Below are 15,307 nucleotides of genomic sequence, written 5' to 3'. Positions count from 1 at the left end.
CATAGATGCTTCTATGTGATATATACAGCATACAAATGAGAGAGAACATTTGTTAGAACTCTACTGCTAGTACTTTCATAGGTTTTGCTCAAACACACACCTGGATCGGCCATTCACGGAATTATTCCACCCAGTCATGAGTGAGAGGAAATTGCCCATATTCTTCCTGGTCAGACAAATGTGGAACTCCAGTGAACACTAATACCCCCAACACACACACACACACACACATCAACCCCCACACCCCCTGCTCTTCCAAAGGCCTCCACATGTTTATGGCTCATGCCTGTGGTATGACGATGGATTCTCCATATAAAAGCCAGCGGGACGGTGGGGTGTTTCAAATATTGCTCTCCGAAGACAGTTGCTGACAGAATGACAGCGGCTATATTTATTTTGGTCAGGGAGCAGGGCACTTTGTGGGGAGTTAATCAGAGACTCCCACTCCCCCCCACAAGGAATGTAACCGTGGCTTCTTGAAAAAGGGGGCCAGAGACTACTGGTAATGACTTTCTAGCGCTGTGGAAGATTTAACACAGCTAAAGTGCTCAAGGGGCACGAACACAGAGCAATAAATGGTCGCTTAAACTGTAGATGTCTTTCAAGTCCGGAGATGTAATGATTAACGCTCTGTCACAAAATTACAGCCTCCAAGAGGCCAGAATGGACGTATTTAGTTTCCGCCCATCTGAGGAAAGGGATGAAGGGTCTCATTAGCACGGGACTGTAGGTAATCCCTGTCTGATTTAGAACAAACATGGTGTACATGGCAAATTAGCAGTATCTGATATCTGAATGGGGTAACGAGGTTTAGACAGCATCGTCCCATGAATCATGCGGCCGACTGCGCCGTCTCGCTCCGGGTGTGTTTGCGGTTCGCTTGTAACTGCGACTCATAATTTCCCTGATCTCCAGCGCCGAATCCTAACCATCCCTCATCCACTCCCGTTCAATTGCAGATCGGCAATCGTCTCGGGGTCACCGGATGGGGTCGGGCGATCCATTTCACTCCAGAGCGATGAGGCTGACTTCCTGTAACCAGACCACCTCAACAAGACCACTGGATTAAGCCTGAAAGCCCCAATCAGTCTGCTAGTGCTTAGAGGGTATCAGCAACAAGCAGAACCATTTTATTCACTTACATATTGTGTTTTTTTTGTCCTCAGCCACTATAACATATGGACAATGTATGATGTTGTAACCATTATACACAACCTCTCTGGGACGTTTTATACATTGTATAGCTATTTTGACGTCTCATTACGTATGCATTACATTTCTTTTCCTGTAGTGACCCTTCTAATGACTGTGCGGCTTCACACGCAACTTAGCTGGACACATATAACTTTGGAAGTCCTGGTGCACACAGGAAAATAGGGCTCCCCAAAAGCTACGGTTTGATTCCAACTATGATTATCACACTTGCGGTCAGAATGGTTATGACATTTTATTACACAGAAAACGACTAACTACTGGCCGTTTTTTTTTCACCTTTTCGACCATAAATTGTACCAAAATGCTAAACCATCTAAAACACTAAGTCAACAGCCCATAAATTACCCCACTTTACTATCTGAAATGAATGGCGAATTACCTCACACGGCATTTATCAGCTTTCTACGTACTGATAACGTAACAAATTCTACAATTCTGTGTGCTTGGTGTGAATAATGCATATTGGTGGGTAAGGTCTGCCTTCTGACTGACGTGTAGCCCCCCAGCCCCGTGTGACCACGGCGAGGCGCATCACCCCAGAGGTCAGTTGCACGGCTACCGTGGCGCCCCCGCGGAGTCAGCTCATTAAGTGAAGATTACTCCATCAGCTCACCGGTCAGGACAGGCCACGTTGCGGGGGCGCAGATAATCATTCTGCCTGCCTGGGAAAGTGTCCTGTGCCCCGATGGGGGGGCGGGATAATACGTCCCAGGGTCAGTTCGCAATATTTGCCACTCATAATTCACCCAGAGCCGTTTGAAGGTTTGGCACGTGATGGGATTTTCAAGGAACATCACCTCAATAAAAAACCCCAAAATATCCTAAATAAAGGATTTCCCCGCTGCTATGGCAAAAGAGCATCATGGGCTATTTGCTTTGGGCGGCTGTCCACACTTCTCTTCAGTTCGAGGGAAAGCACGCCCCATAAGAACCGGATTAGTTGTTTCTGAAAGTGTGCGTCTTTTTTCCTGGCCAGACTGACTGAGTGTTCGGGTATGTCTGAACATAAAGTCGTTCAAAAAAGCTGATTTATTTTCCAAACCACACAAATGGTCACGACCGAAAAGGCTTGTCTATTCTGCACTGATCAACGGGGCATATGAAAATGCAGGGTCCATCGGTGGGGCTGCTTTCAGATGCTCGTTCTTCACTTCTGCTGTTACGTTCTGAATGTTTTACGGGTCACGAGAAATCAAGGTGTCACTAGCTGACACAGGTAAATGTGTACTAGGAGGAAAAAGCCCGTCCAAGGCCCTGCTTTGCTCAGAATGCAAACAGCTGAATATTAACTCATATTTATGTACACACATTGATGCAGTAATAAAAGAGGGGTAGCCAAGAGTGAGGGGGGCCTTACATGGGTGGATTGTGTAAGATAAAATGAAGAGTTACAGTAAAATGTAATGTACTGAACTTGCCTTTCTGCCACTTTGGCCCCTGATTTAACCCATCTGAACCGTAAGGAATATTGATACGTTGGAGTTTACGTTTTTTCCATCGAATCGGAAAAGAGGGTTAATGACCCCTGAGTACACTTCCAGTCGACAGTCCCTGCCCTGTGCTTGTGAAGAGCTAGATACAAAAAAAAGCAACCTGACACTGCAAACTGAGATCAGAGTAAATACAATAGGGTCAGATCCAGCTGGCCTTGTCTTCAGCACAAATGGATTATCGAGTGACAACTGTGCAAGTAAACATAGCTTACATTTGAGACATCCTGACTTGATTTGCCATGTCTTATCAGGCCTAACTCACTTACTGCACTGGCAGGAGCCAATTAATTTTTTTTTTTTTTGCAGGCAACCGGCCACTAATATTTGTGCCAGATTTCATTTAACTCTTAAATGCAAGTGGAAGGGCGTCCAGTCCTTTCAGACGGGCCCTTAACTGGCAAAGTAAACTGTGAACCGAGTGCAGCATGTGTTTCTCCAGTTACCAGAACGCGAAATCAATCCTGCCACAAAGGGCTGCTTCGCCCCGGGGGCAGAGGCGCCTAATCCAATGAGCGGACGGCCCTCCTCGCTCCCTGCCCGTCACCGCGGTGCCTGCGAGCCCTACTCATCCCGGAACCCCTTCCTGGTGCACATTCACGCACCGCGACTTCGTTTACGCGTGACTTCACCACGCCACTTCTCAAACCGTCTGAGAATCTGAAAAGCCTCTTTGCCACTTTGCGCAAAATTAGCCAATGAGTTTCAATAGTGTGGTTTGTGTAGAACCCCAATCGCCCTAAATCTGGCGCGAGGGAATTACGTGTCCGGATTAGAGAGCAGGATTCTAAGTTGTTTACACAACATTTAATATTACTGACATGGAATAACCTTCTGAGGGAGAAAATCGAGCAGAAACGGCTGGGAAAAGGAAGAAAAAGAGCGAAGTTGTTCCTGCCAGTCAGCGAAGCATCCGGGCGGCTGCCGGGTTGCGCCTGTCACACGTCTGTTTGCAAACCACTGAATCAGATGACAGGACCGGAGGGGTTGACGGGCGGGAAGCTCCTGACGTGTGGCCCCCGTGTCATCATCTGTTCCCGCCTCGACCCTGCTTCACCGGGGCGGAGAAATGACGACAGGGGCGGGGGGGGGATGCCGTGGGGGCAGCAACCGTTTCCTTTTTTCTTGTGGGCAGCCATTAATAAACCGTGTTTACGGCCTCCTCCGCAAGACCACCGTGGGGACCGGCGGGACACATGAAGGGTTTCTGCGTGTTCCTCCGAGACTGAGTGGGCCTGATAATTACCATCCTGCTGGGAGATAGTCATGCATCGCTCCAAAAGCCATTCATTTACCCTGCTGCATCACACGACACAAGCTCTACCTGATGCCTTACGCTATCCTCTGACGTCCAGACGGGTTCTTAGGAGAAAAAATATCATTCCCCGATTCCCATACGTCCCGTTTAAGCTGATCGACAAAAAGAGGTCTGTACAGTATTACTTAAGCGCTAAGATATGGAAGCTGGGCGATCAGATAAACACGGCCATAAATAGTGTATATTCATAAGGCGCTCTTCCCCCGACTTATTTCCAGTCTCCGTTTAATCTATAGCAATCGGCAAGGTCTGCTCTTACGTAATCCAATACGTATTCCAAACCTGGTCGTTCTGTTTTTTTTCCCCCACTCCCTGCCTCTCAGAATTCCTCCTTCCTCGGCCCACTCTGAAATTTCACCGAGGCACAACATACATTGTGTTTGCAGTCTCGGTCATAATCTTATTTACGTCCCGAGACTTAATTTACTATATTACAACAGAAAAGCTGCCGTATTAGATACCTTCCACAGGAATGTAAGGTCAACAGCAAGGTATTTTATGCCAGGCTCCCTCTTAGCGAGGCCTCTCTGTGAACCGCTGGACTTTCATCCAGCAACCGCTCACACGCAGCTCTGCTTCTACGGCCCGGTGCTGACACAAGATCGGCATCCTTCACCCTTTTCCCTTTAACCCACATCGGTGACACTTTTCCAATTGAATGGGTTTGTGCGCGCACTACAGTTTTCTCGGACTGAAAAGCAATTGAACAATTCGACAAAGAGCAATTTCGTTTTTTTATTCCTCCCCAGAATACGGCGCGGCTTAAGAAAACACAGAAGTCGCATGAACCGTGAGGTTTCCAGGCACATGTTCAACTTCTCAAGGACCATATGACCCCGAAAGGGGCTTCCATAAGATGAACTGACATGTAGTTTTTAAAGCCCAGCACAGGAACCCCTGCGCCAGGCATTCGATTAAGACTTTCACAATAGCCCCCCGAGACCCTGACCTCATATATGACAACGCAATCTCAGCCTCGCGATGCGGGGTTTTAATTAAAGAAGACCGTAAAACACTTTGGGAAAATGTCAAGCCTGTGAGTATTGAAAGACAGGGTACAGGAACAAAATGTGCCGGACGATCGCAGCCTCCATCCCCGGCACTTCCCCTAGCCTCGGCAGAGCCGGCCGCTGAGAGGCCATCGCGGCTTATCTCCGCTCACTGAAAGATACTCGCTGCTAATCTGCTGAACTGCGCTTCTCTCCCAAACATTTCAGAGATAATGTTTTAATTCATGGGGCGCAGCGTTGCCAGGTCCGCACACAGAAGCAACCAGACTCCGCTTCTCCGGCCGTACGTCGTAGGAGCTACGGGTTCCTGACGGTCTAACAAAAAAACCTAAAGTACACTCAAAAGTGCAGAGCAGGCAGAAAACAAAAAGATCTCCATATCACACATAAAGTTCCTGGCAGTACAGTTCTTATCCCAGGAACGGACTAAATTAGTGCAGACAAGAGAGACAAAAATGTATTCAGGTGAGCAGAAAGAATAACATAAAAAGGAAGAGAATAAATTACTATTGCACTGTATCCTCCTCAAAAATCTCTCGTGAATGAGGCAATTATTTCCATTAGCAGCATTGGCCCATCTGCTGAAAAACTAAACATTATATGAAAAATATTTCCTTGGCTGTATTTACACTAAAAATATTTTCCCTCAGATTTGACTTTTTCGTTTAATGGTCAAAATACATGCAGTGCGTACCGCAAATAACTCTCAAATAGTGGAGAGGAAACAGAGAGTGCCATTGAGGAAACCTGCACTTCATACTAAGAGCAATTCCACAGGGCAACAAGGGGAGTGAAAAGGGGGGATAGAGTGAAAAAAAGAAAGAACTGGCTAACCCAGCCGCACTGGAAAAATACGCATATTTCATAGATGAAAATGCCACTGTGCACCTAAAAAACTAAAGCAAATAGAGAAAGGAAAGAAGCACTTTTTTCACTCTCTCCCTGGTATATTCATGTTGAGTTTATATTCAGACAGGTGATGTGCAAGAGAAAAAAATCTTCGAATCTACTGGATGCAGTGGACAAGCTGGACATCCTCCATAAAGGCTTAAACGCAAAAAATAAAGAATAAACTTGTTTAAAGACGTTTGCATAAGTTGGACATTGTTCAATTAACAAGTTAAAACCACTGTGAGGAGCAGTTGAAGTATAACGATGGTGAATCAAACTAAATGTTAGGAGATGTATGGAAAGCTCAGAACATCTATTCCTGAAAAAGCAAGTCTTACAGATATGGTATTTCCTCTTTATCTTTGATCAAAATCTCTTATACCAATATTGTTTCTACTACAATCCTTCAGCAACATACTTTTAAAGAACTCTTTTACAGCATAGGTCTCCAGCCACGGGGCTGCACAGAAAAAAGGTTTTATTTTATTCCCATTTCATTGATTATTAGCGTCTGCGGTGTGTTTATTTTGAAAAATGACCAGGTCATCTCCCTATCATGCCATATCTGAGCCTCTTTCCCACACTTGGGTCAGTTTTGAAGGCCAGATAAATTTAACCCACAAGCTAGAGTTGGATAAAATTATTTAATATCTCTGGAGAACTTCTAGAGCTCAGGGTTCCCACTGATACTGTGTTGTGGTGAGTGTATTTATTATGCTTCTTACATGAATCCAGAACTTGGTGCAAGAACTGTTGGGCACTTTCACAGTTTATTTGGTTACTTGCTTAACCTCGTAATTGAACAGAATAGTGATTCTTGATGCCACCCTTAATGTTGTGAATGTGCAATGCATACTTTTATTCATTTCTTTTCCACGTGTACTTTCCCTGTTGTCAGTCCAACAGATCTGAACGAAGAATGCAAAGAATGAATGCACGCGCTACATGTACAGCTCACCTCTCCGGCAGTGCCTCGTGGCCATTTTGCACCTCCGGGACTCCGCGATGGTGGGGCAGGGTATCGTGTCCTTGGGCGGCTTCTTCACGATGTGCCGCGTCCGCGTTTCCAGACCCCACTTGAAGCCGCATGTCTTGTTTCTCCGGGTGCAGGTGCCCCATTCGCTCCACTGGCCCACCTCGCAGCCCTCTGTGACGGGGAGAGAAGGTTCAACTCTCACGGTGTGCACCACAGTCCGCCATCTTCCATTGGAAGCCACTGAATAATTAAACAGCAACGTGCTCATGTAAGCGTCTGTTGAGGTCTTACCGCCACACTCCATAATGTCATCCAGAGGGGCGAAGCCTTCAGGACACTTCTCAAAGCAGCGACCTTTGTGCAGGTAGAAGCCGGGCTTGCACTTTGTGCAGAAGTCTTTGCTGAAGCAGGACTCGCAGTTTTCTATTCTGCACCCTGGAGGAGAGACAAGAAAAGAAAAGTGTCCGCTAATCTGGGCTGAGTAGATCACGAAAAGACTTTTTAATGCCCTGAGAAACACACACTTCTCTCTCCGGAGACATGCAATATTTCAGCCCACTTGTTTCCCCCGACAAGCCCGCTTGGCTTCAGAATCGGTTCACAAATGCTGCGGGGACCTCGGAGCGCCGCGGGGAAGTGACAGAAGGGTTTGCGGGGGGATTACCTCACCGTGACCCCCTTTTCAGCGCTGGAAGGAAAGCAGATCACACCAACAACAAAGAGCAATTTTTCTGCGCCTAGTTTCCCATCGCCGATGTGGCCTGCTTTGGGTGCCGCTTATCCCTCGGAGTTTCTGAACCAAACTTCCCAGATCGCACAGGTTACTGTTACCGCCAGGGGTTAAACGGTCACGCTGACACAAACCGAGCGAAGTCTGATTAAAGGACCGGCTAGGAACCAAATTCCCCCATGTGGCAATCCTATTTGACTTCAGCTGACGGAGTTTGGGGGGGGTCACAAGCCCCTGACCAGTCCCATCTAAGTGTTTGGTGAAAAGTGCCATACCGCACTTATCCTCCCACGCCCCACCCAACCACAGCGCATAAAACGCAATGGCGCGCGCCGACGTGTCATCAAGCGCCTGCTCTGCAAATAGCACGTTGGCCAAATTACACGAGCCACGCCACCGGAGCGCCGCGCTGAGCAGCGCGATTAACCGGCGCCGGAGCGGCCCGCTTTTTCCGATGGGACCCAAACGGTGGCATTCCCAGGTACGGACGCGCCTGTCCGCATGCGTTTTGCCGCTTTTCCCGTGGCTCGTGTTCTTTTTTATCTCCGACCCTCTCCGGCTACAGAAAAAGGTTCTCACCATCGCGCCCCTTAATTAGCCCATCTCCAGCTAACCATCGTCCACATTCCTCCACAAGGAGGGGGTCCCTCCCCTTTTTTCGCTTTGAACCCTGAAGTACGGCCTCTCCCTGCCCACTCACTCCAGTCTCTCCAGTCTAAACAAACCTACCACACACGCGCAAACACACGTTTCAATTTATTGCGTGTGTGTGTGTGTGTGTGTGTGTGTGTGTGTGTGTAACACAATGTATTAGGCAAATACTATGTCCACAATAGCACGAGGTAGGACTAGATTAACGTCTTTACGGTCTTATCACAGGATCTGGTGAAATTCTCGGTCGTGTGGTGGTAGGTGGCCAAGGTTGCTGAGGAAGAGTAATTCAAGAGTAATTATTTCAAACCAAGGAACTAGATCTTGTGAATGGGGGCATCAAAAGTAATATGGAAATATTGGATGATAAGCAAATTAATATCAAAATTAAATTGAAACAGCACAATGTAGACAAATCAGGCTCGATTCAAAGTCCACTTGAATGTAAGGTCTGGGAAAGTAGCGGGAATGAACCTCTGCTGATCTACAGTATGACTGTCAAACATTGCCTGAAATCGTCCCTCTTTAAATCCAACGTCCCTTGCCTAAAAATGCCCTGTTTTGTTTGCTAAACAGCTGTCGAGCAGCTAAAGTTATGCCGTGTGGCGGATACTTCCCCCCCCCCAACAGCGTGGGTTCCTGCTCATTGTAACCAGACCTCCCATTAGTCGGGAGTGTCTCTACACGTCCAGCCCATGGCGGGGACACGGGCTGATAAATCAGCAGCTCTAATTGGACGTGTGCGCTCCCGCTTCTTCTGGCTGAGGGCGCTCGTGGGCCTGTCATCACCTGAGCGTCTGCGCAGCTAAACCGAACCAACATGTGGGAATCATCTCAGGCGCTGGTCCGTCTTGTAACCTTGGGGGCGTTTACAACACAGAGGGGTTGAAAGGCAGAGGCACGATATTGCGCGGTTCAGCTACGTTTTATTTTCGAATTGCAGTGAGCCTTGATGCGGGAATAAAGAGCGATAACGGAGCCAAGAGCCGGTGTGTTGGGCGAGGAGATGACTGACATGCCTTCCTCCACTGCGGTGGCACGTGAGACAGTGCTGTCTGACCATTAGTGCTTCATGTTAACTGTTTCCCATCAGCTAGCAGGCAACGGCCCGTCCCTGAGGGAGCATCTGCTGCTCGTCGGCCATCCAGGGGCTGCTGCGCCAGGTGCCTGGGAGAAGAAGGCTAGCTGCTTCCACCGGATTAACCTCTGTGCCACCTTCAAAGTCCGGCTAAGGTGCCTCAGGGAGACTAATAAGAAATAATGAGGTCATCCGATCTGGCCCAGCCATGTGAGAATCCCGTAGAGGACCAGCGCTGCCAACATTCTCAAAGTGCATTATCTTTCGCCGCATTCTCACTTCCACAATTAAAATGAGTGCAAATGGGTGCAAAGTGGCAAGAAAGACAACAATGGTTCATAGTAATAGAATTTACTATGAGAGAAGCAATAAAAAGAAAGTTCCCAGGACCGTTCTCTGGGATTAGTGTTTAGCACAATTAATAGTGTAAAAATAGTGATCTTTAGTGGTGCAGCCACATGTAACTATAACAAGACATGTGTCACGTGTCACCTAATAGGAAGAAGCAGAAATAAAGTAGGACAAAAAATGCTTAAGGACAGAGGTGGTTCTGCGGTTGGCATTAAGGCTGTGCGTCTGACTCCAGGGTCCGGCTTTTTGCGTGTGTGGTTTCTCTTCCCACGTTGGTGTGGGTTTCCACCAAGTTCTCCACTTCCTTCATACCACCCAAAGGCACACACGCTGGGTGGATGGTGTGTGACTGGTGTGTGAGATGGGCTGCCCAGATGGCCAGTATTCCAGGATGGATTCTGGCAGCCGTGACCCTGATTAGGATTCATTGGTTGTAGAGCTTCCCATATGGTTTAGCGGTTAGGATTCCTAGTTTTCGGCCCGGGTTCGAGTCCCGTTATGGGAATTTATCAGTTTGTGGGGCAGTGGTGGCCTAGCAGGTAAGGAAACGAACCCGTAATCAGAAGGTTGCCGATTCGAATCCCAAACCACCAAACCATGCCACTGAAGTGCCACCGAGCAAAGTAAAGTGAAAGTGAAAATGAAAGTGAAGTGACTTCCTTAACCGCTAGGCCACCGCTGCCCCACCGTCCCCACACACTGCTCCCCGGGCGCCTGTCATGGCTGCCCAATGCTCACCAAGGGTGATGGTTTAAAAGCGGAGGACACATTGCGTTGTGTCACCGCGTGCTGTGCTGCAGTGTTTCACAATGACAATCACTTCACTTTCACTTTCAGACAGTGAGTTCTTTAGACATCATTATGCTGTCAGTATGCACTCTGAATGCCACATCAAGTCTGGTTCCTTGGTTCCTTGGTTGTACAGTAACAGGTGTGGTAGGCTAGTGACCGGGTTTGATTCCTGGTGCGGTGACTGCTGGCTCCCACCACTTCAAAATCGGGAGAGCTTGCGTGATGTCCGCTTCCAGTGGGGTCACTCCCTGGACGGTAACTGCATGGTTACTCCATGGTTAGGTGGACCACTGTCATTTCAGTTTGGTTCAGTTTAATTATTTTTTCATTTCAGTCACGAGTGGTTGCCATGTCAAGTGCATGTTGAGTTGAATCGTCAAACTGTGGGGTGATCTAATCCCGAAAGTCTTGTGGCAAACAAAGCTCTCTGCTGTGGTCTGGATGAGACACAAAAAGACAATGAGCAAATTATATCATGGACAGTCAAAGTATGTGCTCAGATTTTGACTGTTTGAGTTGTTGTTGCCAGTGCCTTGAGTGTTCACTTGATTTATTTAAGTGATTACTCTTCTTCTTCTTTTTCCTTTTATGGCTCAAAGTAATGAATCATGCTGAAAAATGAGGCCAAATTTCCTCTAAACCCACAACGACCTATCTTCTCAATTGGGGGTTGAGTTATCAAGCCTCGTCAGGCAGATGAAAGTCCATGGCAAGAGGCAGGGATGACCGAGTTCAAGCAGAGCTGTTGCCACTAAGTGGAGGTGCAGAGGGAAAATAAATGAAATAAAAAAATACTAAAAACAAGCCACACATTTTCCATCTTCCCAACCCAAGTCCTACTAAGTGGGTACTGCTGACTTGCCCTGCTTTCATGATCAAGAGTTTGGCAGAAGGACATCACATGGTCTACTAACTCACACCCAGCCATGTCATCTGGTTCTGCTGCAGGCCGAGCCAGAGTCTCTGGTTTTTCCTGGGTTCCTGCATGGACGCAGTGGACTCCCGCCTTAATTGTGTGGCCTATTGATGTTCCCATCAACCATGTGAGAAGAAATTAGGCAGATATGACAGCATTCCTGGCTAGTATTAAAGAGCGCTCCATGGCCCATATGTTTTGTGACCCGGCTGAGGGTGCCAGGGCTGCCAAGATCCAGTCAGAGCCGAAAACAAATGAATGCGCCATGCACCCATGTGCAGTGTACAGTATAAAACTGTACAGTATTGTACAAAATCATCAACAAACCGGCTTTTACACAACCGCTAAGAGATTAGATTTAGGTGTGTCCCTCATTTTGTCTGTGGTTTGGTTTGCAGGCCCTAGTCACAGAGAGAACTGAATACAAATGCCAAAGGCAACTGTAGCTTTGTAGCTCCCAGATGGCATCACTATGAATGGAAATGCCTGTAACAGTCTTGGCAGAATTGGTATGGAGGAAGATTGACGGCATTATGTGTTGATTCCTGAACAGTGCAATGGCACCAGTTTGGGCTGTAGACCTTTCGTGTGGCTCAGGCCCATGGAATTCCCATGATGCGTTTTAATGTGATGAGGCTTTGAAAGATACAGGACCGAGCTGTTTCCAAACTCTGCTTTTCATTACGGCACGGTGACAAAGTGGCAAGAAAGACAACAATGGTGCATAGTAATAGAATTTACTATGAGAGAAGCAATAAAAAGAAATAAGAAATGGGAAGAAAAAATTACACTTGACAAGAAAGCCTCAAGTGGCACATATACTGGTACTCGACGAGCTGTGATATTTGAACCACACTTCCAGGATATTGGCAACCTCGGGCTTCGCTAGACAAGGGTTTCCATCCTCAATTTGGGGAGGGGGAACGAGGTGCTTAAGCATGGATTACTAATGCTTATGCACAGAGCCAAGAGGTCATTTAGGGACAATTAATATGGGAGTAGAAGAGTTGATCAACACCAAGTACCCCATGCAACATGTCACTTTTGAACCATGTCTTTTTCGAGATAAGTATTGAAAACAGGAGTTGGACTAGACACACTCAGCGCCGTCTGTCTATTCCGAAGCTCTTAATGACGTAATTATTCCTGGCAGTTGGGTTGGAATGTTTCGATGCAAAACAGAATGTTTAAAATTGCTTTATAAGAAACGCTGGATTGCTAGTCGCTCTGGTCTCCATGAAGAAGCATGGGCCATGCTGGACTGATAAGCCAATAAGAGCCACAGTGACTGCAGCTAGAAGTTATGTCTCATCTTGAGGTCTCCATTAGCTGCTGTTGGGGCTTTCTCTGCATGTAACCGAAGACAAGCTTCTGTAGGGAGGTGGTGAGATGACACAGAGTGTGTTAAAGCACACTTAAGATGCTGAGGAAGTCATCTGCAAGGAATGGAGCAGCAGAAAAGTGGAGGGGGCGAGATGGATGAGCACAAGAGCTTCACTTAACAAAACTGTGGAAAGTCTGATGGTACCAGCCTACCATAAATTCCCTCCATTCTCAGGTCTATCTGCTTAGTCTCAGTGGTAGTCCGCCGTCCCCACGTCTGAGCTCCTTTAACTTGTTTCAAAAACTACAGCAAAAGCCGTGCCTGGTCCTCTTTGCTTATGCGCGAGCCTCATGTGCTTGCTGTTGAGTTACGTAGATGATGTTCTCCAGAGGCCACCAGGTCCAGTGGAATTGAACCCGAGGCAAATGTGGAGAGTTTCAAAGCCTGATTTTGGCCCTGCGGCTTCAGAGGAAGAGCTGCTGACAGTGCGCGGACCTGTCTCTCTTTTGGCTTTATTATTTTTTTCACGGTGCCCTGGCAGCCAGCAAAGCATTCTTCAATGAGATAAGATCACACATGCTTGCCCTGGTTTAATAATAAGCAGCTGCCTGGTAAGTGATTTCAGAGCGGGCTTTCATAAAAAAAAAAAACGCGATTGTGCAGACATGATGCTACATTCCAGGTACCGGAGGGGCTGAGCTACACTTGGCAGCGAGCGGCTTCTCATGTGGTGTCATCCTGAAAACCGTTGACCCGACAACCGGTTTCTGCACCAACGTGAACGGACTGCCCATTATAATGCCTGATAGACGTGAAGCCTTGAAACAAAAATGACACAAGGGGCGTGGCTTAAGGAAGAGGGTCAAATGTGAGGCTGGATTATGAAGTCATGACTCAAACCGTGATCACATCAAAGTGGGCTTTGCTCTGAGATGTGATGGTACATGACAACGCGAGGGTTTGTTCTGGGAGACGGTTCTTCCCAAAAGGACCTCAGATTAGCTTGCCGCACTTCGGAATGAGTTACATTCAAAATTCTGCAATGGCGACGGATGGGTCTGGGAATGTCAAAAATCAGGTTTGAGCACGTGCCCAAATTCCCCCCACTTCCCTCATTTATGACGACAGGGTGCAGTGATTCAAGGCTCTCACCCCTTTACTGTGGTGAACTTGAAATGCGAGTGCAGAGAACACTACAACGGGTTGGAGGAGGGAAATCAATCGATGCCAGTGGTTTACTACGAGTCAGACCTTTTGGTTATATTTTCTCTGCGGCACAGAGCTAGCGGACATACTTGTATAGAGTATCTAGGCGAGCAAATAGCTTCTCCTCGGATGTCTGCAGTGTGTCTGGGTTATTGGACCTTAAGGTCCTGACACGCTCCTCCAGGGCCTTGTTACAGCCACGTCTGTCAGGCGCTTGGCTCACGCAACCAAGTGCGCTCAAGTTCTTTTTTTTTTTTATTATTACTGTTGAAAAACTCAGCCATCACCTCGGGCTTTCTACAAACTTATAAACCTCAAGTGTCTTAAACCAGACTCAGCGCAATAATGTTTAGAGAGTCTGTGGAGTTGTGAGTTGTGAGTTGTTGTATGGTCTTCTGCGGCAGTCCCAATGCTGGAATGTTAAATGGATCTGATCTGTATTGTGGGCAACCAGTGCAAAAAAATACAAATTTTGTAAGGCTAATTAACATTTTATAAAAATGAATGTACATTTTGTAGAGCAAAATTAGTGTTGGAGGGGAGGGTTCATGATACTTTGGCTAGCACAAGAAGAGGGGTGTGTTGCGATCCGCTAGCCTGACGATTGTTGAGGCAGATCAAAATCTGGCCGGACGCAACTTCCAGGTCGAGGGAAAAGGGGGCGTGTGGTCACCCTAAGCGGTGTGTTACATCTGTTTATCTACAGGAAGCACAAAAGTGGGCCAGTTGGCTGAAATGATCACACCCTGCTTGACTGACACCCTGTCCGCTCTGAGACACTCACTGCTTGTAAGAGCGCTTCGGCGATTGGTAAACCCGTTTCACATTGCGCGGGAATTTGTTTGATGGAATGATTGTTTGCTTTGTAATGTGCTAATTTGTAAGCGCAGTGGTGGCCCTGCAGGTAAGGAAGGGGGTCCCAGGGGTCCCATAATCAGAAGATTGTGAGTTCAAATCCTGAACCAAAAAAAGGTACCGTCCCCACACACTGTTCCCCGGGGGCCTTTCATACATTTGAAAACCCACTTGTTTAAAAAGTATTTCAAACGAGTCTAACACTAACACTAAAATATATATACATATGTGTGTGTGTGTGTGTGTGTGTGTGTGTGTGTGTATTCGTCTAGCACTTAACAACTCCCTAGCATGTTCTATTCTTGACAGGTTAGGCCTTACCAGGGCTCTCAGTTTTATAACTCAAAATCTATAGAATTCCTCTTTGATAAAAGCATCTGCCAAGTAAAGTAAAGTAAAGTAAAGTAAAGTAAAGTAAGTGCTGAGGTGCTAAATCTGATGCAATCCTATGACCCCCCCCCCCCCAGTCGTCCACTATCCCTATCAAAGCAAATGTCAATACAT

At 47.1% G+C, this 15,307-nt stretch overlaps 1 protein-coding gene across 1 annotated transcript in view; it reads right to left on the bottom strand.

Moving 5' to 3' along the window:
• Window positions 1–15,307, bottom strand: part of rspo2 (R-spondin 2) — a 43,142-nt gene that overhangs the window by 9,587 nt on the left and 18,248 nt on the right. The window contains exons 3-4 of the mRNA XM_028980273.1: window positions 7,192–7,335; window positions 6,883–7,071 (exon numbers count right to left, since the gene is read on the bottom strand). Coding sequence (XP_028836106.1) covers window positions 6,883–7,071; window positions 7,192–7,335 — 333 coding nt within the window. The remainder of the gene's footprint in view (window positions 1–6,882; window positions 7,072–7,191; window positions 7,336–15,307) is intronic.

Source organism: Denticeps clupeoides, chromosome 5, assembly GCF_900700375.1.
Source record: "Denticeps clupeoides chromosome 5, fDenClu1.1, whole genome shotgun sequence".
Taxonomy (NCBI): Eukaryota; Metazoa; Chordata; class Actinopteri; order Clupeiformes; family Denticipitidae; genus Denticeps; species Denticeps clupeoides.
This window is presented reverse-complemented; position numbering and strand designations above follow the sequence as displayed.